The sequence below is a fragment of the Rattus rattus genome, chromosome 2 (assembly GCF_011064425.1).
Source record: "Rattus rattus isolate New Zealand chromosome 2, Rrattus_CSIRO_v1, whole genome shotgun sequence".
Classification (NCBI taxonomy): domain Eukaryota; kingdom Metazoa; phylum Chordata; class Mammalia; order Rodentia; family Muridae; genus Rattus; species Rattus rattus.
Window position 1 is genome coordinate 46,328,808 of NC_046155.1, and position 26,418 is coordinate 46,355,225.

A 26,418-nucleotide genomic window follows, 5' to 3' on the forward strand; every position below is an offset into this window, starting at 1 on the left:
CCTTTACACACTGCGTCATCTCACAAGCCCCCAAACCACAAACTATTTCAAATAAGCTTTTAGGGGTTTAGTGGCTGAAGAGGTGGTTCCATGGTTAAGAGCACTTGCTGATTTAGCAAAGAACCTGGGTTCAGTTGACATGGTGGCTCACGAGCATTCATAATTCCTGTTCCTGAGGTATAAGCCATCCAGTGCCTTCTGATCCCTTCAGTTATCAGGCATGCATGTATCAGACACGCATGTATTGGTCATGTGTGTATCTGGCATGAGTGTATCAGTCATGCATGTATCAGTCATACTTTTATCAGGCATGCATGTATCGGGCATGCATGTATCGGGCATGCATGTATGGGGCATGCATGTAGTACACACATGTACATGCAGACAAAACACTCAGACACAGACAAATCAACAGGCCTTTAAAAGCTTTGTGGTGGAGCTGGGGTGTGGCTCAGCTGGAGCAAACCTAAGCTCACCTCCCAGCAGCACAGAGACCAAGTGTGGTGGTACAGAGTCTCAGCAGTGGGCTGGTGGGCACGGAGGGCGAGGAGGTCAAAGGTTATCCTGAGCTACTTAGGAAGTTGAAGGCCAGCCTGGGATACATAAGGACAAACAGATAAACAGATGAATTATGGGAAAGGGAAGTTATAACCCCTTTTCATTGCTAAGGAGGTCTTTTACTGTGTTGCACAGGTCGTTCATACATATCTACCTGTGTCTGACCTCCGCATGTTACGTGCTGTGATGTGTTTATGTGCCATGGGTTTATAAGTAGCATATGTGACTGATGAGCAGACCCATGGGGTATTTAAGCTCAGAGTTTGGCAAAATCCATGTTCTTGCAAACTAGCGCGTTATCCAAGGTACCAAAGAATAACAGGACAAACGCATGCCACCCTCGGCCAATCTGGTACAGCTGTCATCTTTTGCCAAGTACATCCACCCTAAAATCCTGCCACCCCAGCACAGTCCATGCCAGGGTCTAGAGCACGCTCTCTGCATTTCAGGAACACGCAGTCAGGGGAAGCAGCAATGCCTGCCTTCCGCACTTCCCTGCATTCTGCATCTCCAGAAAACCTCCTTAAGTAATTGATTTGGAAATTAGAATTACATGTAGAAGCACATGATTTTAATATATTTGCCACAGGCTTTTGTGTAGCCTAGGCTAGCCTCAAGCTTCCTGTGTAACTAAAGGTGAACTTCGCCTTTTTTCTTTTCTACCTGTACTTGGTATGCACATTTTTACATGTATGTGGTATATGTCCGTGTGCTCATGGAGGTCCAAGGTTCATATTAGGAGCCATCTTCTATGGCCCTTCTGTCTCATTCATTGAAGGAGGGTCTCTTGGTCAAACCCAGGGCTCACTTGTATGGCCACCTGGCTTTGTTTCCCCCACCCCCAGGCTAGAATCTCCCACCCCCAGGCTAGGTGCCACCACACCCAGCTGGCACTGATGTGGGTATCCAGTATCCAAGCTGTCCTCAGGGTTGGGCAGCAAGTGCTCAGCCTCCGAAGCATCTCCCAGCCCTGATTCTGAGCTTCGGATCCTTTTCCTTCACATTGCCAGTCCTGGGGTAGGTCCCACTACACGCACTTTACATGGTGTCTGTACAAAACCTGGGCTGTGCACTCCTGGCAAGCACTCTGCCACCCGAGCTGTCTCTTTGCCCATCATTTAAAGTTTTTAGTTTAAGTCCTATATTGAAGTTCAGGGGCTGGAGAGATGGCTCAGCGGTTAAGAGCACTGACTGCTCTTCCAGAGGTCCTGAGTTCAATCCCAGCAACCACATGGTGGCTCACAACCATCTGTAATGGGATCTGATGCCCTCTTCTGGTGTGTCTGAAGTCAGCGACAGTGTACTCACATATATAAAATAAGTAAATCTTTAAAAAAAAATAAAGTTCAAATTATTCAAAGTCATGATCTAACTGAGCCTAATTAAAAGACTATTTTGTCATTTATATCACAAAATATAAACTAATTGAATAAAAATAAATCTTCAAGTTTTTTAAAAGTAGACTTTTAAAATATGTTAATGTATTTTTTTTTTTAATTCTTTTTTTCGGAGCTGGGGACCGAACCCAGGGCCTTGCGCTTCCTAGGCAAGCGCTCTACCAGTGAGCTAAATCCCCAACCCCATGTTAATGTATTTTAATAAATGAAATAATAAAAGCCTGATAAATCACAATGAAATCTGTATTAGCTCTATGTGTTCTTGAGAAACATGTATCTAAAAGTCGAAATGTGGTAGGCACAATAGCTCAGTTGGTAAAGTGCTTGCCTCGCCTGCATTCTTGCCCAGAAACCATGGGAAGTGCTGAGCACATGGTGGTCATGTGTAATCCCAGCACTGGGGTGGTGCACACTGGTGGGGTCCTAGGATCCTTGGCCAAACAACTGAGCCTAATCTGTGAGCCGCAGGCCAATGAGAGAACTCATTGAATAATAAGGAGGGCATAGCTTAAAGAATGCCACCACCTAAGGTTGTCCTCTGGCAAGCACACAGCTGCATGCACAACTACACGTACATCTTCATGTGCCATGGTGAGCATGTAGAGGTCAGAGGTCAACCTTGGGAGTCTGTTCTCCTCTACCATGTTGGTTCCAGAATCCAACCATAGTCCTCGGGTGTTGTGGCACGTGCCTTTACCTCCTGGGCATAATTTGTGATGGTAGTGTTTTTCCACCAGCACACCAAGAACAACTGGATGACAATTTTAAATTACATAACCAGTAAGATAAAATTAGAAGTTAGAGATAGTCAAACACAGAAGCCAGAGAACACACTTTTCAGAGGGTTCGTTTTGCTTTCCTGAGTCAGGGTATCATGGATTGTCAGGCTGACCCCATACCTGATATGTAGATGAGGATGACCTTGAACTCCCGATCCTCCTGCCTTTACCACCCAAGTACTGGGAATATAGACATAGGTTTGATCTTAGCGCTGCTCAAGGGAGTGTGGGTAATGCACACTGGTGGCTCCTACACTGAGGAAATCAAGGCAGCCTCAGAAGTTCCAGGTCACCCTGAACTACATATCGGATTTGAGGCCAGCCTGAATGATGTGTGGCCCTGCCTCGTTAGAAGAGAAAGTCTTAGAACTATGGAGTTAAGCTGTGTTTCCAGCTTGAAGTAGCGTTATACACTTTAATGTATACACTTGGAATAAATTCATAATTGGAAAGCTCAGTCAGTGAATATGGTACATCGTCGTTTGTGTAGAAGAAGAACCCCCCTGCTCTTTCACAGAAACTTCTCCACAGAGCTCTGGGATTCACTGCTCTGACCCTCACTCCCACACCTTGCCCAGGTTACAGATGTGTGCTGCACTGGCTTTTATGTGGGTTTGGGAATTCAAACCCCAGTCCACATGTTTGCTGGCATGTGTTTTACCCCACTAAGCCATTTCCCCAGCTTCTCTCTTTATTTTTGTTATTACAAATTGTTAGCTCAAGTTATCTGTCCAGGTCTGGGTTTTCCAACACGTCTGCGTGGGTGAATATGATTTGATCACTTCCCTCCTCAAGGGGCTCCCTCTAGCCTCACTCCTTCTATTCTCCTTCCCTGTCAGCCTGTGGGACTTCAGGTTGTGTTTTTGTTTGCTTCCGCATATAAAAGAAAACTATGATCTTTTGACTTTAGCCAAAAAAAAATGTACTCTGTAAAACAAACCATAGGGCCAACGTGATGGTTCAGAGGGTTTAGTGCCTGTCACTAAATATGATGGCCTGAGTTGGAATCCCTGGGGTCTGCACGGTGTAAGAGAAAGAATGGACCCTGTTTTCTGTGTGTGCCCTGTGGCATGCACTCCCTACAAATAAACAGGTAAATAGTGGGATTTGTTTGTTAGTTTGGTGTTTTGAGACAGGGTTTCTCTGCGCAGCCCTGACTGTTCCGGAACGAACTCTGTAGACCAGGCTGGCCTCAAACTCACAGAGATCTGCCTGCCTCTGCCCCCTGAGTGCTGGAATTAAAAACATGCACCACCACCACCTAATATATAATGTAATTTTTTAAATAAAATAAAAAACGACAAATAGTAGACAGAAGAGGCATGTATAAATAGACTATATTTCTTAAATTCAGTCTTACACATAAACCACTGTTTACAGCACTATCCATGAAAGCATATAACAAACCCACTGTAAACTAGGAGAAATTGCTCACACGTCTGATTAAGTTTGAGTTGATGGCGGGAGGGAAATATGTAGTAAAGAACTGAAAAGCGTGCACAACAGTCCGTCAAGGCTCAGCAGTTAGAGCTCTTGTTGCTTCTGCAGAGGACCCAGGTTTGGTTCCCAAAACCCACCTGGCAGCTCACAAATACCCCTAACTCCAGTTCTAGGGGACAAATGCCCTCTTCTGGCCTCTGTGGCAACCACGTGGTGCACATACAGACAATATATCCATATCCATCAATAAATCTAACAAGTTTCTGATCTTACATGCACAGTAACTGTAACTGCTAGACATGGTTTATCTTACCGAAAGGCAGGCTAGACTAGATCGCTGTCCTGTATGCCGTGGATGTGTGTTATTGGTCCTCCGGGAAGTAATATAACCTACATATGCAAATGGGCACTGCTGTCCCCAGCACAGGGCACACTTGGGCAGTCCTAAACAAGCACAGGAAACAGAAAGCCTGGGCCACACTTTTGCCAGGTGTTAGTGGACAGGAACATTCCCTGGCATTGCTGTTGCCCACTTCGTGTGCAAACACCCTTTCCTTCCTCTTCCTCTTCCTCTTCCTCTTCCTGTTCAACTCTCCACCATATCTTTTAAAGCTTATGATAAGATTTGAAGGCCATGTTTGCTCTAAAGTAGATTTTACTCCCTTCTCAGACTAGCATTCTAACCTCTCTGGTCTTTGGCTGCATTTGAACAACTCCGAATGTTCTTCCGGTGCATGCCACTGCTATTTGACCTGCAGTAGATGTGCCTAAGCTGTCTCTGGGACTGTCTCTCTTCTGTTCTCTCCTGCTCAGGGCTTCTCAGACCCTGACATGCACCCGAATCACCCAGGGTCTTGTCACAAGCTCCCAGTTGGTGCAGGATTGAGCTTAGCCACTAGGATTTGAGTTGTACCACTTGTACACCAATATGATTATAGGAAACCAGATGACTGAACACATGTATAAATTAATATTAGCCACCATCTTTCAAAGTATCCATTTATGAAGTAAACTTGCAGAATCCCAGGCTCCCGTGTACAGCCACCCGATAGAAAGCCATGACTAGAAAGCATGCAAGTGACATGGTCACACAGGAATGGACAGGCGTCTCTGAGTGGCATGGCCAGGAGACACACGTCTGTGCTTTTGGCACCCACTTGGCCTGGCTTCCTTTCCACTTTCTCCTTCCTTCCCCTCTTTATCTTTGATGAGATCTCATACGGCCCAGGCTGGCCTTGGGCACGCTATACAGTTGAGAATCATTGGAACTACCGATGCCTCCTAAGTGCTGGCTTTACAGGCATGTGCCTGGCTTTATGCAGATCAACCTCCAGGCTTTGTGTATGCCAGGCAAGCCGCACCCCCAGCCTGCTATCTGCAATCTGATAGCAAGCCCCGGTGGTGGTTTCGTGACTGCAACACAGGAAGTACCCAGCCACAGTAACCACAAGATTATCTACTAATATGGGTTATTGGGCCATACTGACTCAGATAGCATCCCATCTGACTGTGATCCCAGAGGCGCTAGCTCACTAGCCCACTAGGCACTTAGAAGAAAGAAAGCAGCGATTGCCTTAAGAAGCAGACTCTGTGACTGAGTTCTTACTTAGGAAGCCAGCCTTGCGCCGGCATGACACCTCCTTCCAGAGCCTCTTAAAAACTGGTACTGAGAATCGTTTTTAGACAGGGCCTTGCTATGTAGCCTGGTTGGCCTTGAACTCATGATCTTCCTGTCTCTGCCTCCTGAGTCGGGATTATAGTGGCATACCAGCATATCCAGGTAGGCCTCCTTCCCAGCCTGTCTGGTTACCACCCCAGCTCCTCTGAGAAAGCCTGCAGCCCATCACATCCTGTTCTGGTTTGTAAATAATTTTATAGAGTAAGCTTATGAGTAGTTCAAAAGTAAAATCAATTATGTAGACTCTTTCCTATATGGAAAAGTTGTATGGGGAGGCAGTGGCTTGATTCTCTAAGCCATTACCCTATACGGATGGCCCTAATCTCACCCCAGTGAGGTTATTTGGAACTACTGACACTCAAATGAACAGATGTTCCTGGTGTCCCCAGAACCTGCCTGTCAGAAAAGCTTCCCTCTGCAGAGGGGGCCCAGGAGCCTTAAACTCTAGCAAATGGGGAGTTAGCCAGTGCTGGGACCGTGGGAGTCCTTTTATCTGTTGAAATTTTAGTGCTTATCTTAGATTTTTTTAAACCTTTATGTGTATGAGTGTTTTGCCTGCATCTGCTGTGCACTGTGTGTATGCCTGGTGCCCTTGGAGGTCAGAACAGGGACTCAGATGCCCTGGAACTGGAGTTATGGATGGTTATGAGCTGCCCTGGAGGTGCTGGGAACTAAACCTGGGTCCTCTGCAAGAGCAACAGACGCTCCACACTGCTGAATCCAGCTCTCTGCTGGGATTTTATTCTCATGTGTTACTTCATAGCATGTGTGTGTGCATGTGTGTGTATATATGTGTGCATCTGTGCGTGTGTATGTGTAGGTCCCTCACACTCCTGCAGGAGTCCATTCTCTCCCTCCAGCTAAGGATCCTGGGGCTCAAACTTGCTTGTGCCGAGCCATCTTTGTGTGTGTGTGTGTGTGTGTGTGTGTGTGTGTGTGTGTGTGTGTGTGTACTTGTCTGTGGAGGAATTCAGTGTGTGCACTGTGTTTTAACCATGCTCACTACCCCCAGACTCCTCCAGAATCCTGTCTCCCTCCCACTTCCCACCTTCCCTTTTAATCTGCTGTAAGTTTGGAAATGGCGCCTGTGCCTGCGGCTGTGCCTGTGCACTGCTGTTGTGGCCCGGTCAGTGGTTGGATGGAAGGGAGGAGAGGGGGATGGTGGCAGGAAATTTCCATGTAACTTTTCATGTTCAGTTCGAGGCATGTTTCCTATTTTGAGACTATATTTTCTACATCGTAGGGCCCGTTAAAATATGTGGTCTTTTCTGCAGTGACGGCAACAGTAGATAATGAAATAAAAACCTGGTGGTTCTTATCTGCTGCCACTTCTGGGAACCCAAGCACGTGGGCGCCACAGCCCAGCATGTCCTCAGTGCACTGACAGTTGAGACTCCTTGGCATCCAAGTGGGGAGTAGGTAGCCCTTCCTACCCCGCCTGTTGCCTCCCCTGAAGGACTTAAGGGATGGCTGTGGTCCTGGGTGTGGGTGTGGAATATCTCTCTAGACATCTTTTGTTAGTCAGCAGACCCAGCCCCTGTGCCTTTGTGGGAGTCTTTGAGACCAAAACTCAGTTTCCATATCTTTGGTCATTGTTCACAAAAGCCAGAAAATGAGACTCCAAACCTCCAATATTCCTGAAATTACCTAACGAGCTTCTTGTCCTCCCACCTCATACTGATAACCCAGAGTGCCTGCGCATGGGAGGTGGACCAGTCTGTAGAACCCTGTGTTTTTGAGGTTACTGGGTGAGGCTCCCAGCGCAGCACAGACTCCTGTCAGGTCATCGGTCGGCCTCCCTCCTGAGAGGCTGGCCCCGGGCTTGTTTCCAGTCTGGCTCTGGCTGGGGCACTGCTTACCCTTTTGGTTGGAAAGGTTCATCACAGAGTGGGAACTCACAGCCACTCGCAGAGACCTGGAACACACAGAGCAGCACATGCACTGGACGGAGAAGCCACTGTGCGGTTGTGAATCAGCTCTGCACAGTTCCGTAGAGAGGTGTGTGACAGCCATCTTTAAAAGTGGCACATGTGGGTGCTGTGCACCCCAAGGCTCTTGAGGATGAGAATGTCACAGCACTGAGCACGTCCACCTTTCCCTTCTGTAAATTCCACCTCTGTTCCGCCACCACTTGCTTCTCTCTCTTTCTCTCTTTGAGGGCCCACTCCTCAAAAAGCCCTCCCTGGCAACCCCTGTGCCTAGCACCCTATTCTCCACACTGCTTCCACACCAACTTTGAAAGGCACCTCTGGTCCTGGGAGGCCTTCCTGCAGCTGCTCCTCCCGCCTGACTTCTGAGTAGAGTTGCTCCTGCTGGCCCAGTCCCTGTTAGAATCCTTGTGCTCCCATCAAATTCCTATGGTGGCCGCCATTGCCAACTGCACCTGTGCCAGGAAACCCTCCCTTGCCTGGTGTCTTTGGAGAGACTTTTCCGTCAGCCCCCTTTCTGGTTCTTAGCTTTCCTTGTCCCTTCAGTCATAGACGGCAGGCTGGTCTCTCTGTTTCTCGTCTCTTTCCCTGACCACCCTTCCCATCACCTGTGCATCTCCCAGTCCAGCTCAGATCGCTGTGAGCCTTCTTCCTTCTCCTCAGCCACTGGACTCTCTGCAGAAGACCCGGTCCTGACTGGAAATTATCATCCCTCAGCCTTCTGGTTTCCTATCATCCAGTCACTCAAGCACACACTTCTGTCAGAACGGCTTCCTGCAGCTCCCTCCCATTCCCCTCCCTGATTGCTTCACCAAGTTATGGTACCTTCCTTCCCTGAGGGTTTCCTCAGCACAGCCATACTAGTCTGGTCTGTGCTAACTTCCTGAACCCACGTCCTCTGCAAAACTGCCCTTATCCCAGCTCTGTGCACTTGCCTGTCAGTGCAGGCCTAGACGCCTGTCTGCTGTCAACCTGGATTGGACCTTCCTTCATCCCAGTGGGTCAGCCAGATCCTGCCCATCCATAGACTTCTCCGGAAAGAGTGTCCTTGTGCCAGAACAGGAAGTAAATGGGTGCTTGTGTGTGTGCACATGCCCGGGCACACACATGCTAGTGCCTGTGGTGACCAGAGAAATGTTTATTATTGCTTTCCACCATATCTTTTGAGTCATTGATTGGCTAAAATGACTGGCCAGTGGGCTCTAAAGAGCCACCTGTATCCATCGCCACCAAGCAGGAAGGTTTTAGATGTGGCGGGCACATATCTCTCACATGGTGCTGGAGATCCAAACTTGTGTACTCACGCTTGGTTGGCAAGCATTTATCAACTGGGCCTTTCCTCGGCCTCCAGTTTTGAGAACATGGTTTTTTAGATAGAGTCTCTCTATGTAGCCCAGGTTGGCCTGAAACTTTGTTATGTAGACCAGTCTGGCCTTGAGCTTGTAGCGATTTTCCTACCTCTGCCTTGTAGGCCTATAGGCATGTGCTGCCATGCCTGGCCATACCTCCCAAGTTCTTGTCTCTTCTTCATGGCTTGTGAAGCCCTCTAGTTTCCTGTGTCAACTCCCACACACCGGAATGCACCTCCTCAGGGCTTGCGGGATCCCCGGGTAGGGCCTGGCTGCATGGCTTTCACTCTTGCTCCTTGGCAGGCTGCTTTAAATTATGGGTTTAGGTGCTGGGGGTGCAGCTGAGTGGTAGAGTACTTGCCTGGTGGACATGAGGGGCAGGGTTGGAACGGCAAGCACCACACATGGAAAAACAATACGTATTGTAAGCGCCTTTCTCATAGCCAGAGTAGACTGGGACCCGCCTGGTTAGTATTTCCCTTGCCTAAAGAGATGCGGAAGTGGTTTTTTCTGCAGATGTGGCATGCAAAAGAGGGGCTCCATAGTCTAGAATTTAATGCACTCTAGGGAGGTGATCCATGTGGTTCATGGTCACCGGGTGGCACGTGTTGAGAGCTGCTTTTAGGTCACTGGCTTTTTCTAGTTCCTCTTTCCCGACTTGTAAGAGGGATCAGCTGTGTCTGCCTCCCAACGCTGTGGAATTAGTGAATTTTAAAGTGTGGTGTGGTGTTGCAGTGTTAGCTGCCCACCAATCTTCTCTTCTCCCCTTTCTCCTCTCTCCCCTGTCCTCTCTTTGATAGCCTCATAGAGTTGGACTGGTCATGTTTCTGATCCTCCTGCCTCTGCCTCCCACGTCCTAAGATTACAGGAACGTGCCGCCGTGCCTGGTTTAATGGTTCCTTTCTAGCAAGTTGTAACTTGCTGGTTTGCCCCTTGCGTAGGGTGTTCTGGGGGATGAGGACCCCGCCACACTGACCTGTCCCTAGTCACTTCAGTGGCCTGGAACAGGCTGCTGAGCGCGTCCTCTGAAGCTGACGGATGCCCACGGCTGCAGGGACAGAGGTGATGGAAGATGAGTGGTCTCAGGCCAGAAGAGCAGAAGTGCAGAGGAGTTTGTTCTGATGGAAGGAGACGTTCTAGGGCTGCTTCCCCTTAGCACTCGCCCCAGGAGCTGGGCAAGGTGTCAGGACACTAGGCTTGGAGAAGGGTCAGCCATCTGACTCTTGAGCCTGCCCCTCAGCCCAGGCCCCTCCTGAGTCAGGCTTCACTGAGAGCCTCCTCGGTATCTGGCCCACCAGTTCTTCTTACCAAGGGCCCTTGAAGAGCTTGGGGACATGGGGAAAAGTTAAGTGAGCCCACAGATACTGACCCTTGTATTGTTACTTCCAGAGGTCCAGCCAAAGGCAGGTTTCTAGTTGAGATGAAGATGCCCACCCCTTTTTCTCCCAGAGCTCGTCTTTCTTAGGATCGTTGGAGAGGAGCGTGGGCAAACCCGGGGAGGACTACCTCTCTGTGCAGTAGAACTGAAGTCACTCCCTTTTCTCCCACAGGGGAAGGTGGAGGTAGAAGCTGGGAAAGAAGGCATGAAGTTTGAAGCCAGTGCGTTTTCATACTACGGTGTGATGGCCCTCACAGCCTCTCCAGGTGAGTGGTCCCCGCCTGCTAGCACAGGACTCTGTTTCAGGAAGGCACAGCCCTCACCCTCAGTCCCTACCCTGCACCCAGCATGGTTCACAAGTACCCTAGAGACGGAAGTTGCACCCCTCTCAGGGTTACCCCTTCATAGGTCTCCACACAGTGGACACAACTGAGCACACCAGGAAAGACAGAACATTAAGGGCCCTAGTGAGAGAGAGAAAGCATCCTCCTCTGAATCTCTGTCCCCAGAGGTCCCCCTCCCTTGTATGGACACAGGATGTAGTGGGTTGCCTTTGTCCTCCTCAGCCCGGGGTTGTGCTTATGTGTGGCCGCGCTTCCTTTCTTCCCATCCCTGCTGTGTGCTGTGCTTGCTGCTCCCCCATCTGATCACTGAGCAGTGCACTAAGCCCACCCTAGGCTATGGTGACAGAGTGAGGCAGCTGGTGACACTGGGTTCACAGGAGGAGATGAGGGCTGCACTCTTTAAGTCAGTCCAGGACCCCGGCCTGTGGAGGGTATCCCACACTCAAGCGTGCCTTCCATTCACCTTCCGGGAAGTACTCTCAGAGATGTACCAGAAGCGCGTTCCCATGGTGATTGTGAACCAAGGGAAGCTGACCCTTAGGTTAACCGTCCGTCCCCAGGCTGTCTCCTGCTAGCGGCTCTGTGAACGCTGCTCGTCTTCTGGTGGGTGTGTGCACTGCTGAGTTGCCGGTTAGCTTTAGAGCTTTCTAGAAGTTTAATGCTTCTGGAAGCCTTGTATCTGTTTCGCTCCTGCCTATCTTGGGAAGTCTCCTGGTTTCCACTCAGAAAGTTTGAGGCATACAGAGTAGCCCTTCTGGGGATTTTCCATTGCATCTTTCTTCCTGAGGATGAGGGAGTTTGCCACTACTGTTTGTCTAAAAGCTGGCTGCTTGTGGTGGGCGGTTTTGCCCCGGGGATTGAACGAGCTCCCTGAGACCCTGAGGTGTCTGCAGCGACGTCAGCACTCAATTTTGCTTCCAGTCCCTCTGGATCATCTCTTGCCTTCCCTGACCAGGAGTAGGTCAGGCAGGTAAACAGAGGTGCTGTGGTGACACCTGGTGGCCAAAGTACAAAAGGACACTGTCCAAGGAAACCTTGACAAAGCCCAAAGCTAATCATAGTCCATCTTAAAGGAAGGTTGGTTGTCAAACTGAAAAAAATTGGACAGCGATGGAGGACTTCAGGCAAGTTTGTCTTTGTGAATTTGTCTCCCCTACTATCCCACCCAACCGTGTGATGGGCATAAGGCTGGAAGTGTTAGGAAGCCAGCGAGCTGTCAAAAGTCCTTGCTCTCTTGCGCAGGCTTTGCTGTCCTAAGGAACTTTGTCCCTGAATGTGCACCTGCTTGGTCCCCCCAGACCAAGGTCTTTGTTGTGCTTGAAAGTGAGCTTCATCTCCACCGCTTGGCGACACTGGGTGGGGGGAGCTTCATAACTGGGCATGAAAAGACGTGGGTCACAGCTCAGGATGCAGGTTGTGTCACATTGAGAAAAGGCCCTTGGTGTCCCACAATAACCAGGAGAACGGTGTATTGTAACCCTTAAAATATAAAGTAGAGGCCGGTGAATTAATTTCTGTAAGTTCAGGGTCGGTGCGGTCTACTCTGTGGACTCTAAATCAGCCAGGTCTATACAGACCTTTGTCTCCAAAGTGTAAAAACTGGTGATGAGAACAGGCCCACAGAGGAAACATGTCACAGAAAAGTAGTATTATTGTGACCATTGTGGGACTATATGCCTCAACTTAGCCCAGGTTAACAGACCCCTGTTAAGGCAGCTCTGAAGAGAAATGAGAGAATACATTTTTGCTGATCGCTGGCTATTTAGACCTAAACACTAGCCTCGCCCATATTGAACCAGAGTGTAAGGAAACAGACAGTAAAAGACTGGGAGTAAAGGCCACACCACTAGTTCCAGCCCTTGGGAAGGAGGTGGGAGGACCAGGGGTGTAAGGCTAGCCTGAGCTATGTAGTGATTTTGAGGTTAACCCTAGACGGCAAGAGACCTCTCAAACCAATCAAAACATGACAACAAAGGACAGCAAAGCTGGCCCTGCACCAGAAAGCTCCTGTCATTCATTTCAAAAGCTCTTCCAGTCTGGGGTCTGTGTGTTCATTGAGATGTGCCCTCAGAACGGTACGATAGCACCTGCCTGTGTCTAGTCAAGAGGATGGCATCAGCAGGTGAAGGTGAGTCGAAGGTCATCCCTAAGCTGCACACGTTGGAAAGGGAGACGGACTCCCACATATGTGCTATGGCGTGTGCACGCACCCAAAAAATGGACAGTCAGCTGTTCACTAGGGAAACAGGCAGGGGACTGCTGTCAGGTTAAGGCCAGCATGGCCTACATAGCAAGTTCCAGGCCAGCCTGGGCTGTAGGTTGAGACCTTGTCTTGAAACAAAGGAGTAAATTAAAACCCACCATCGTGGGGCTGGGGATTTAGCTCAGTGGTAGAGCGCTAACCTAGGAAGCGCAAGGCCCTGGGTTCGGTCCCCAGCTCCGAAAAAAAGAACCAAAAAAAAAAAAAAAAAAAAAAACCACCATCGTTGGGACATGTGGGAAGGTCCTTCGTGGCCTACCCTTGGGGTTTTCCCTGCCACAGGCTAGTCCCCCATCAGAGTGAGCACTGCCGAGCCCAACCTTTGTCTGCCATTCTCAGGCAGTCTGCGCATGGCATTCTACACATTCGCCTCTGTTTTGAAATCTGCAGCCATCCCAAGCAATTCAAAATATCAAGCCAAAATTATGAAACCAATGATCCCAGAGAGTTGGGTAATCAGGGGCTGGGCTGCACGGTGAGCGAGCGCTGCAGTGCCCGCATGGCCTCTTCTCAGAGCCCCCCCAGCTGAGCTCCAGCCTTACTGGCTGTGACTCAGACATGAGAACAGCTTGTTTTGGAGTGTGGACCTCAATGGGGTGTTGGGGGTTTAAGAACTTTCCAGAGAAGAGCACAAGGACGAGATTCTTCCCAGTGGCATAGTGTTCTGGGAAAGTCATTTGTGTCCCTTCCTTTTATATAACAGCACCCGGGCTTTGGTACTTCCCGGGCCGAATGCTCACGGTAGTGAGACAGCGTCCACTGCAGTCCCTTGGATGTGAAGATCTGTCTCTGCCTTTCGATGCGGTCTCACCCTGTTTTTCTCCATTTTCCAGTTCCTTTGTCCCTGTCTCGCACCTTTGTTGTCAGCAGGACAGAGGTGTTAGCTGCGGGCTCTCCAGGTAACTCTGCATGCTTCCTTCCTCATAATCTGATCCATTGATTGAGTGCCTGCCTTAACCCTGGGGGAAACCTGCCCACCAGGGCTGCACAGCGCCGTCCCCAGCTTCCTGCTAGCCCTAACACTCTAGGGTTGCTGCCTAAGATGGAGCTGTCCAGGAAATCATAAGCCACCGAGGGCTGGAAAGGACCTCTGGGCCAGGACCTTGGTGACGGGAATAGAGAAAGCCTCTGTGGTGACTAGCCTGTGCCTAGTCCTCATCCCATCTCACCGCCTGGACCTCACAGGTCTGCCCAGTCTTACTCATCTTCAGCATGTTCTGAGATGTGGAGTTTGCAGGACCCAAGGGACTCGGAGCCCAAGTCTAGACTGCTTTCATTTCCCAGGATCCATTTGGACAAAATCTTGGGAGACATGAACTTTTCTTGGCAAGTGAGAAAAGGCCCTCCCTCACCATGATTTGGGGTTACTCTCTCCCCTGTGAGCTGACTGGGAATCTCCCTCCTCAGGCAGATGGCCCTGCTGCCCGGGGTCTTGCCCTTGTTTGGTATCAGCCGTGCACATTCCTACCCCGCAGCCGATTACCTCCCTGCAGGAGAGCATGGCCAGGCTAACGCGCCAGCCACCACGAAGAAAAGTCTTAATCTTTCTTTAATTAAAATTGCTTAGCCTTGATCGAGCTTGTTGTGGTGCACACCTACCCATATCCCAGCACGCAGGAGCTGAGGCAGGAGAGTTGAGGGTTAATGTAGTAAGATCCTATCTCAAAGAAAGAAAGGTTGCCAGATACTATGTTGGGTACCACTTTCCTGTATGGCCTTTTCCCCATATGGCTTGTGTTTTCAATCTGACTGATGCAATTTACGTACAGCCCAACTTCAGTCAAGCTCTGGAACGCTGGTACTTGGAGGAGCCAAGGCTTATGTTAGACGGAAATTAATTAATGTCTCCATAAGTCTGCTGTGGCCCACACCTCTAATCTCTGTGTTTAGAAGGCTAAAATCGAAGATTGACACGTGTTCAAGAACAGCTTGGCTACATAGTGAGTTTGAGGCCAGAATGGCTACAGGGTAAAACCCTGACTTCAAAACCCCAACAGGCTCAAAACACAGGTCAGTTGCTGAAATGCTGCCTGCAAGGGGAAGGAGACCCGATCGACCTCCAGCTCCCAAAGCCAAGCCTAGTGACCTGTGGTTTTGATCCCCATTCTGGGGAGGTAGAACCCTGAGCTGACTGGCAGCCGGATGAGCCAATCAGTGGGCCCCAGGTCCCAGTGAGTGACACTGTCTAAACAAAGTGGACAGCTCCTGAGGGACACCCAAAGGTGACCTTTGTCCTCCACATACACATACACACACCAAACATGAAGATACATGCATACGCATGCACGCATGCACACACGTGCACACAGGCACACACGCGCACTCTCTTCGAGTTTGGCATATCCGAGCATAAGCTACTCATAGAGCTGTTTACTCAGGCCGATGAGCGGGGCACGCGCACTTCCATCTATGTCCAGTTCTTCCCTCATGCTTGCTGTTTGCCTGCTGTTTCAGGGGCACTGAAGTCGATGAGTCAAAGCCCATTACGTCATCCGCGTTTTGCCATCTCTGTAGCATTGGAGGTGTTTACTCTGCCTGCTTCATCTGGGCAGGGTAGACAGCCTGCCTGCCTCCAGGGTCCCGGCATTGCAGGTCCAGCCCCTTCTCTGCCTCCTTGCAGAGGAGGCCCAGTTCATTATTCTGCCTGCTAGTCTGCGTCAAAAGAAAGGATTCCTGGGCAGGATAGATAAGATGAACTGAAGCAAAAAGTCAGAAAACCAAAGTAAACCAATACTGAGAGGGGTTGTTTGTTTGGGTTTGAGGTAAGGTCTTAGCCCTGGCTGTCCTGGAGACTGACAGTGTAGAGCAGCAGATCTCACCTCACAGGGCCCCACCTGCCTCTGCCTCCTGACTGCTGGGATTAGGGGGTATCCCCCATGTCCAGCTCAAAAGGTTTTGATTTTGTTTTACCTTGTTTTTGAGATGAGGTCTGTTGTAGCCCAGGCTGGCCTCAAACTTGAAATTTCTATGTATCTGAGGATGACCTTGAACTCACTGTCTTCCAGTCTCTACCTCCCAAGTTATGGTTGGTTATGGTTGGTGCCACCAAGCCCAGCAAACTGATGTCTCATCTTCATTGCTGTCATACAACTGTGACATACAAATCTGATAGCAAAATATGAACCCAAACTTGGATCTGAACCACTCAGTGGGACATCCAGAGTACACAAGCAGGACTGTCAGAGCTCAGACAGCCCCGCTGCTCTGTTTGGGAACTGCATTAGGGCCCAGCATGGTTAACTGTAGAGAAGGCTCCGTGAAATTCCTAGAAGGAAAAGAAGCTGTGATTAAGTCAAACCCAGTGCTGCCCCTGTCTCCACAGCCGGGCCAGGGCTTTCGGCAAGAGGCTAGGACCAGAATGAGCTCCACCCTGGAGCAGGCACGCGCTGGCTGAGTGGGGCAGCTCCTGCCTGCTGGTTTTGGTCACACTTGGGATTGAACACTGTGTCCTTCAGACAGCCATTCTGCTCAGGTCTTAGAATAGTGAGCAGAGCCCAGAGCCCTGTTCGTCAGAGAAACTTCCAGGGCTTCTTGAGAGAAAACACAGCTCTCGCTGAAGAGCAGCAAACAACCACAGAAAACCCGTGAAATCTCTCTGACCCATTGCAGATTGTCCCAAACTGTCACAAGGGTCCATGACTTCCCTCTTTTTACAAGAACTTTATATTAACTTTAAATATAATTAAACTTCTATGGCTATGTTTTGTGAGCAGAAGTTGAGCGTGAGTCTGTTGGAAACACAGGCGGTGCAGTTGTTTCTCAAGGTTTGCTGCTTTCCTGTCAAGGAGGCTTAGTGCCACTGGCCACGTGCCGTAAGCCACTCTTAGTGCCATAAGCCACTCTTTCTTTACTTGGTGCTAAGATTTTAATATTGTCCTTAGATGCTGAGCACTGTATTAAAGCCATAGGGTGTGCTCCCAGCCAATCAGGACAGGCCCATGGCTCTGTAGGATGAATATTGGAAATGGGCGGCTTCTCCAGACTGTGGCTGTGATGACGGGCAAAACAACAGGTCCATCATGTGTGCATGCATGTGCGCGTGCGCGCGTGCATACACACACACACACACACACACACACACACACACACACACGCGCGCGCGCGCGCACACACGGGTCCAACAAGCCAACCAGAATCCAGTGTTCACTAACTGGGAGTCCAGAAGAACCCAGGCTCTGACCGCCACCTGGGGGTCTAGCCAAGAAGCAGTGAGCCTACTGGGTGCCTTGCCGTTAATACCGTGAAACCGTAGAATTAAACACTGTTTTAAAAATCTATGTGGACAGCATTCAGGAGAGAAATAGGTAGGTGGGTCTCTGAGTTCCAGGTCAGCCTGGTCTACGAAGTGAGCTCCACGCCAGCCTGGTCCACGTAGTGAGCTGCAGGCCAGCCTGGTCTACGTAGTGGGAGACCTAATCTCAACAACAACATACATACACACTCATAGAAAAGACAGCTTCATATCGACTACTCTTTCTTAATAACCTTTTCAAAATGTCTTCATACAACTAAACAAACCCCTCAATTTTTAATTTTACTTTCATAATATCTGTTTAAAATAATGATGTCGGTTTGACTTTTACACTATATTTTAATAAGGATATCTTGTTCTTTACATTGGAGGCTTTGTTTGTAGACCCACAGAAGCATAAAGTCCGTTCAGAAAAAATATTAAATATATTAAACAAAAATATGTGCAGAAACATGATCTGTGGTTGAAATTTAGAGGTACAGTCCTGGGATTCTTTGTTCAAAAGAGAGATCTGTCATACTAGGTGACATCATTGTGTAGAAAGGCTTGATCCCGGAGCATGGTGATGAGAGGCTAACAGGAGAAAGGGGAGCCCATCAACCTCTATCCAGCACTCACTGGGCGTGAGGCTGTGCTCAGCGCTGTATCTTCCGTGAGCTGGGTACCACTGTGCAGTTCACAGAAACGACTCTCAAGTTGGGCAGAGTTGGGTCACCTGTTCAAAGTTCTGCTCTAAGTGTAAAGCGCTGCTATTACCACGCCCTTCTCTGGAGGTGGCAGGGACAGTAGGGGGCACTATTGAGCCAGATGCTGACTTGTGGGAAGCCAGCACTGTGAGCTGTGACAGATCTGCTGGAAGAGGGAGTTGTGGCCTGGAAGTCCTAAGGGGAGTTCCCAAATGGACTCGGTGGTGAGGGTTTTAGTCCTACTGTAAAGAGAGGGACACTAGGGGAACATGGCACTTCAGGCTCTTCAGGCTGGTTTCAAGTTGCTCAGTGGCACTGATAAGCCTGCCACTTGAAGTAGGAGGCAGACATGGCCACAGTGACAGACTTTGATAGTTGGAAGGCAGGACCTGCCACAGGCTGGCTCTTTTCTGGGGGCTTTGGAAGATGGGAACATGGGTCCCCTCTACTCTTGTGGCTCTGTTATTCAGAGCCCATCCAATGTGAGCAGCTGGTTGGAAGGGTGGGGTAGAAGAGGCCGCCTCAGCGAGGGCATGGCTTTAGTTAGCATTTGGTTGGTTGGTTGGTTGGTTGGTTGGTTGGTTTGGTTTGGTTTTTTGAGACAGGGTTTCTTTGTGTAGCCCTGGCTGGCCTGGAACTCCCTCTGTAGACAAGGCTGACCTCAAACTTAGAGATCCATACACCTGCCTCTCCAGTGCTGGGGGCAAAGGCGGTGTGCTGCCACACCCAACTGGTGTTTTATTTTTAACACACTTCATCATTAAAGCTACAAGGAATGGGGGCTGGAGAGTCGGCTTAGTGGCTCAGAGCACTTTCTTGCTTTTCCAGAGGGATTCAGGTTCAATTCTGGTACCGTATGGCAGCTAAAAATACCAGTTCCAGGGATCCAGCACCCTCTTCTGGGCACTAGATGTAATACATACACTGCAGGCAAAATAGCCATACACGTTTTTTTTTTTAAAAGCTATAAGGAATCTTTGACAACACTTGGGTTCTCCTACCCTTCTCCCTTCGATCTTTCTGAATGCTTGCTCCAAGGAGCTCACTGCAGAAACCCGGATCACCAGGACACTGAGGCAGGCCTCTCAAGGGTTTTCTGTCACATAGCGTGATGGCATACCTGAGCTGGCTGATGGCTAAGAGGCAAAGGAGACAGAGGGACTTTGATAATTTCTTTTGGCTCCTGGAAGGATAATGGCCCTTGTTAGCACCAGGTAGCATCTATGTCCTGGGCCTGACCCTCAGCCTCATCTGTACCTAGTGATGTCCCCTGGAAGGCGGGTTCCCAGCAACAGAGCATTGGCCTTTATACCCTGGTCTGTCCCAGCTGAGCTGCATGCACCTGCGGGAGAGACACGTGGGTGCTCGTGCGATTGCTTCTCATTGGAGCGAGCCTTCTCCAGTGGCTCTTCCTACAGTGCAGTAAAGACTGCTTTTCTTCCCTTTCCTAGGTGAAAATAAGTCACCTCCTCGCCCCTGCGGCCTGAATCACTCGGACTCTCTCAGTCGGAGCGACCGGATTGATGCCATGACACCCACCTTGGGGAGCAGCAACAACCAGCTCAGCTCTTCATTCCTACAAGTCTACATCCCTGATTACTCAGTGCGAGCCCTCTCCGACCTACAGTTCGTCAAGGTGAGTGGGGAGGGCTGTGTGGCTGGATCTGGCAGGTATGGCCACTTCCCTGACAGCCTCCCCTTTGCTCTCAAAACACCCGCCTTCCTCTTCTGGGCCCAGCACAGGTTGAGGAACACACTGATCTCGGTTCCATCCCATGAGCAGCCAAAGCAAACGTGGCCATGGCAGGGAACTGGAGCAGATGGGAGAAAGCCATTTCCAGTTCTCTGGAGCCTGTGGCTGGTGACTCTCTGCTTCCCCTGCAAAGCACTGAGGTTGCCTCTGCCCTGGACACAGGGTCTTTTCTTAGCCCGAATTAGACATCTTTCCGAGATCCAAGCGGCTTTAGCTGGTGGAAACTGATCTCCATTTTTCTTGTCTCTGAATGTAAGAGGCAAGATGTAGAAATGGTTCCAGTGGTGCGAGCTGGCGGGATCTCTGGAATCAACTTGAACTTCACAGAGTGGCTCGGTTTCTACTCAAGGATGATTTTCTTCTAGAGCAAAAGCCTTTTGGGGTATTCGGTGTGTGATGCAGTGTTAAGAGACAAGAGAACCTAAAAGTAAGTTCTCTCGGTTTGTTTTCTGTGTCCTCTTCTGGCCTCAGATCTCCAGACAGCAATACCAAAATGCCTTGATGGCGTCCCGGATGGACAAAACGCCTCAGTCTTCAGACAGTGAAAACACTAAAATTGAATTGACTCTTACGGAGATGCATGACGGCTTGCCAGACGAGACGGCCAACTTGCTCAATGAACAGAACTGTGTGTCACACAATAAGGCCAACCACAGCCTGCACAGTGAAGGCGCCATCTAGGGCCCCTCGGGCCCCCTTGTCCTGCCCTCCTGGACTCGGTCTGACCGTGACTTCCACTAGTGTGAGCTTGTCTGCCATGCTGCGTCCTACAGCATTGAGACCAAAGACTTTGTCCCCTTCCCTGGAAGCTGCGGAGGACGGCTTGGGGAGGGATGGAAACCGGACACGTGACATCCACAGCTGGGGCATGGCTTTCAAGAATTCGGAGACAAACTTCTTCCGCCCAAATAGAATCATGTTTATTTTTTCAGAACCTTTTATCGTTTCTTTCATCCCTCAATTTGCATGAATTTAAAAATCGTTGCATTTATTTTTTTTCCAAGAGATCATGTTTTTGTTTTTAAGTGTCTTTTGCAGAGTTTGAAGTTGGTCTTTCTGAGCTAACTCTGCTGTAGCCCCACCATGTGACCCTGACAGGATGGACTTGTCCCTTTAGTGGCCTTCCTTGGCCATCCCTAGGAGGGCCACCTTTCCTCCGTGCCCGGTGGGTGTCGCTGTCGAACTTGAAGGATGAATGAAGAAAATCCTGTCACTGCAGAACGTGCCAAGTCTGTCGTCACTGTGGGTGTCGGCAGAAGCTGCAGGTGCCCTCTCTGCACGTAGCGTCCTTTTGAACATATGTCTAACCAAGTCCCTTTCCCTCAGGAAGGGTTAACGTTTGCTTGGGAATGTGATTTTCTCCCACCTTAAGGAATTTTTATCACCAAAATGAATGTTAATGAATTTTAAACCTATGGTTTATGATTGGCAGGAGGCAATGGCTTCATCCCCCATTCCTGTAACCTGGGGTGGGCTGGGCCATCAGCTAACCACACCCCCACCTCCTCACCCCTCACTCTTGCTAACCCAAGCTGCTGCAGGTGCCAAATGGAAACTTCCATGGGGCTTCCTAATGAACACGTGGTGTGGCGGCGACAGGAGTGCTCTCTCCTCTGGAATTCGTGTATTATCTGAATGGGGTGGGTGGGGTTGGGGCAGGAGGCTGATGGTGCGCCCAGACATTTCTGATCCCATGTTTTTAATGGAATACCCTTCCTCCCATAGAGCCAAGTGCCCCTAGCATGTTGTCCCTGGCCTCTGGGTCTCAGAAGTGGCAGTGACCCTGCTCAAAGGTGCCTCCTGCTTCAGATGTGGCTAGTGCCAGAGAGCCGCCCATACAGCCAGAGCCAGTTTAACCCTGAATGGATTCAGAGACCAAATGTGTGCTGTGACCATTTCATGTGTGTCTCCGTCTTACTTTAATACAAAATTTACCATGTGTTGTGAAATTCACGCCAGCAGGCTCTGCTCCAGTGGCTTAAGTGGTCCCTTACTTGCATTTGCTGGCAGTGCTCGTACACTCAAATGAACTCCTGGCCATAGTGTTCAGTGGGATTCTCATCACCCAGGTCACTGCTAAAGAAGAGAGCCTTCGTGTGCCTGGGCTTCCTGCAACAGGAAACCCTCAGGCTTGGCATCAGCCTCCTCCTTCAGGTAGGAGGTCTGCTAACCCCAGGGTGGACTCTGGGCGGGCGGCATGGTGGGTTGATCTTTTGATGAATTGCTGATGACTGAAAACTCTGTGCGTGTGCACACTAGGACTGGAACCCACATGGGGCCGTGTGCATACTTGGCAGGTGCTCTGTCACTGCCACACCTGCAGACCTCGGCATGGGCCTCTGTGCCATGTCCACTGAGTGTTGGGTGGTGGTCCTGGAGTGTTCTGGTTGGGAAAGGCAGGCACACTTAGTGGAGGGCCTTTAAAGGAGCTGAGTGACCTGCTACTGGCACCTGGCCTGCCACCTTGGAATGAAGTTACTACCATGGGGAACCCCACGCTGTGAGTACCCCCCTTTCAAACTTCCAAGCCAAAAAAAAAAAAAAAAAAAATCAGTTTTCTAAGGAGCATACTATGTGATGTGAGCTCTCTGGTGTGGCCAGGTCAGGGCCTTTCCACCACCAAGCGTCTGGCTGGCCTCCTCCCTGAGGCCTGGAGAGCCAAGGCCCCACTCTGTCAGCCTCTCAGGTGTGGTGCATAGCTGCCTCTGTCAGCCTTGCTGCTGGAAGGAGCCTCGGGGAGAGAAGCACCTTGGTCGTCCTCTCTCATGGATCCTAGAGGTGGGTGACTCTAGGAAGCTGGGAGAGCATCAGTCACCACCTGCTGTGGCTGCTAACTGTAGAGTTCTCTTCAAAGCCGAGGAGTGGGGTTCTCAAAGATAGAGGCTATGGCCTGCCAGCTCTGTGTTCATTTCTGATTAATGAACTAATTACCATTGACTACTTACTTCTATAACCAGGGACTCAGAATAGTTCCTCCCTCGTCCCCGAGTGCACAAAGGTGACCTGGCCATAGTGAGCTGCTGGGGAGACACCTCAATCTTCAAACAGGGTTTGCATCTGAGTGAACAATTTTTCCAAGTCTTCCCCCTCCCAAGCCAACTCCTGAGACAACGGAAGGAAACACTGGCTCTTTGCCCTTCAGAGTGGATCTTGGCTACGAATGGCACATACCATCTCTGGCCTCACCCCATGGACTTCCCAGCCAAGAGAGACTGGCAAGTAGTAGAGTGGCCAGGTTCAGGGCTCTTCCTTTGTAGCCCCTACCTGTAATCCCTCCTGAGCTGCTGTGTGTGCTGTATGTGGAAGGGAGGGTCCAGGCAAAGCAGACTCAGGCCTTTTTAGTTCTGGTTGCTGTGGGCCTGCCCGTTCCTCTGCTGCCAGCCAGAGGACAGAACAGCACCTATAACTAGATGCCATGTGGGCAGACATTGCTGGGACACTGTCACTGTTAATGAGGGTCCTTCATTTACTGCCCTTTGTCCATCCGTCACACAAGTTCAACCTCTAATAATGCCTTAGGAAAACAGAATCCTGACATTTATACATGAGTATTGGGGTGCTAGTCAACTAGCTTGAACTTTGGATCCTAATTTGAAGGTGCCGCCTGTTTCATACTCTCTGTGGGCATAGTTGACCTCACGTGAAGGGAGCTGAACCACAACTAAGTTTCTCATGTTATTCCAAGAAACGTGCGCAGGCGTTCAATGCAGAACTTCACACTGATACGGAACACTAACTGTGAAAAGTCACCTTGCCATCCCCAGTTCTGTGCAGCTAAAGGACCAGTTTTTCCAAGTCTAGGAAAACATGGTAGGTCCAAACGCATTAGAAAGTGGAGCAACAGGATTTTGAGTTACACAGGGACCATGAACTTCAGCCCGCAAATTATTTGGGTCAAGGAGCAAAACCAAGGAGGTGCTGGGTGACTTAGCCTGTCCTTCTCTTAAGGCTATCAGAGATCTGCCACCGTCACTGTGCCTGGACCCAGGGTATGAGGTCTCCCGGGATGGACCCAAGCAGATTAACTCTCTGGACTGGCACAAAGTACACACACCTTGTCCCATGGACTAAAGAGCAAGATGAGAGGGTGGCTTCTACAGACACCGTGTAGTCTTAAACCCCTGTGGCTTGGCATGATTCCTCTGCTTTCCTTCTGAAGGACTGATGGCTCTTTAGTTACTTAGGTACCAGTATGCACCCCCTTTTTTCTGAGGGACCAGGCTCTTTCCTGGGCTATGTTTGCTTCCTTTCTGGGCCATAGGCTTGTGGTGCTTCTGTCCAACAAGGATAACTGGGTAAGTTGTAGGCTAGCCCAGAATTTGGAGGAATTTTGAGGTGAATATAGAAGTGACAGTGGGAGGATTTGGAAGTTTTTCCCATACAAATTTATCAAATGCGGAACCTACACAGTGGACTTGTATACCTCAGGGCCATTTCCTTCCGTGCTTGAGTGGCTGATGAGAAGATGAACTTGAGCTTCATTTGCTTCTAGTTGAAGGATGAACAGTGCTCCAAGGCTGCGCTGCTGGTACTAATCTTGGGTCTCCTCCTGGAATCAATGATTTACTGGTTTTTTTTCTGGAGTGTCCCCAGTCATGCTGCAGCCCCATGGCCACCTCAGTCAGGCAGAGGGAGCAGTCCATACACTGCAGCTAAAGTGAGCATCTGGGGACCTTTGCTTCTTAGCTCCCTGTGGCTGACACAGCTCATGCAACCTTTTTATTCCAGAGCCACTGAGACACTCAGCTGCAGTCTGAAATGCTTTTTAAGGGGATGCCAGGCAGTACTTGAAGCAAAAACGGCAAGAGTCAGGTTCTAGAGTTTTATATACACAGCTGGAAGGTGGGAGAGATATGGGTCAGCATTTTCAGATGACGATGTTTTGGGGTTCTGTCTAGTTTCACTTAGAAGGGTATGTTCTGATGTTGCTCACATGTGATCCATGCGGATCTACTTCTGGGGCTGGATTCTTCGAGTTGCCCAAAAGAGAACTATCAAAGGGGCCTGACAGACCTGAGTGCCTGCTCTTCTTGGAGACTCGGGTTTCTCACATAGAAACTGCTGGGGTCCCAGACCTCTAGACCCAAGGGAAGCGAAGACTCATTCCCTGGAGAGCCCCCTAGCTTCTGACTCACGACCCCCCATGTCAAGTCTACTGTGAAGTCTCATCAACCTACTGACTTTTCTTATTTCTGCAGTCCTTTGAGTCCACAAATGTATATGCTTTATTTTATATTATTTATTATGTACATATGTCTCTATGTTAGTATATCATTTGTGACTACGACACTGTTTTGAAGCCCCTCATCCATTGAGCCTAGTGTTCTGCTGTTCCTTATCGGGTGAGAGGGTGGTGGTATCTTTTTGTTTAAAAGGAAAAAACCCACCCATATTGCTGCTTTTACACCAGCTTCCTTCATTGCCTTACCCACTCCTTCCCGATGGCCCGTATTTGGGAGGTAGATGGAGGCAGTGCTTCTGTCTCCATGCGTTACCGCAGAAGTGGTTTTATGGTGGTTGGGTCTCTTTCCTATGCAGTGGTAGCATATGGCTGAGACCAGAGCTTCCTTCCTCATCCACACACAAGCCAGATCACCTTCTTGGTCCCAGACTGATGGCCTCTACTCCTCAACTTTTACTGCAGACTCTATCTGCAATGGAAGCTGCCCATCGAGGCTCCGAATATGGCCCTTCCCGGTGTTATGGTACAGTTACCAACACTGCCTTGGGCCTAACGTAATTGTCTGATTTCCATCCTCCTCAGCTGTACCCACTGTACCACAGCGTACATTTCATGCATCTGAGCAGTGGCATCAATGGAAAGCTAAACACAGGTCACGTGCACAAACTTCACAAGCTGTCATAACGGACGCGTTTATAATTCAAATGTTGTAGATTTACAATACCTATTTATTTGTACCAATTTATTTGTAAATCTTGTGATTGTTTTTAAAAGGTTTTGTTCATTTCTATTATTCTATTTAGATAAATGATTTTCTGTTCACCCTTTTAGCAGCTGTGTGTTCCCTCTTTCCTCTGTGTAATACCACCTACCTTGTTTTCTTCACACTTGGTCCCCTGCCCAATTACATGGCTTTACTGGTGGGAAAGTTTGGGACTGAATCGCATCGGGGCCTCTCCTTAGGACAGACGTGGCAAAGTCTCTTGTTTATGGAAATGCAAGTTGAGTGTCACAGCCTGGTACAGCTGGTTCTGGGGATGCTCTTCCAAGGAATGAGGTTTGCCCTCATCAGCTAGGAAACAACACAAGTCGCCACTGCACCTGCCCAGGCACGCAGCAGCGAGGCAGATGGAAACAAGGTTTCCCTTGGCAGCAGTGAGCTCCTCTGCACGGGCTTCTTCTCAGTTGGCTCCCGCAGATGAGCATGGCTATTTAAGTCCTCCAAACCAGTGAGGAACATCGGCTCTCGGGTGAGTCACCCTGAAGTGACTCAAGGCCACAGGTATGGGAGGCACATACCTAAGAATGACCCTCATCTTCTGTTGTCACTTGGGTGACAAGACCCACATCTTCTGGCTGAGTTTCAAGGTGCTTGGTGAATCCACGAATTGGCTGCCCCTTCCTGAAATCCTTTATTTTTACTTCACATGCCAA

General features: G+C 49.6%; 1 protein-coding gene across 2 annotated transcripts in view; it reads left to right on the forward strand.

Moving 5' to 3' along the window:
* The window catches only part of Cnnm2 (cyclin and CBS domain divalent metal cation transport mediator 2), a 128,649-nt gene extending 102,835 nt beyond the window's left edge, over nt 1-25,814 (forward strand). The window contains exons 5-8 of one of the 2 annotated variants that reach the window (XM_032892139.1): nt 10,680-10,773; nt 13,945-14,010; nt 19,501-19,685; nt 20,274-25,814. In XM_032892139.1, coding sequence (XP_032748030.1) covers nt 10,680-10,773; nt 13,945-14,010; nt 19,501-19,685; nt 20,274-20,483 — 555 coding nt within the window. In that variant the 3' untranslated portion in view covers nt 20,484-25,814. The remainder of the gene's footprint in view (nt 1-10,679; nt 10,774-13,944; nt 14,011-19,500; nt 19,686-20,273) is intronic. The other variant, XM_032892140.1, reaches the window with a different exon arrangement.
* The last annotated feature ends 604 nt before the right edge of the window (nt 25,815-26,418 follow it).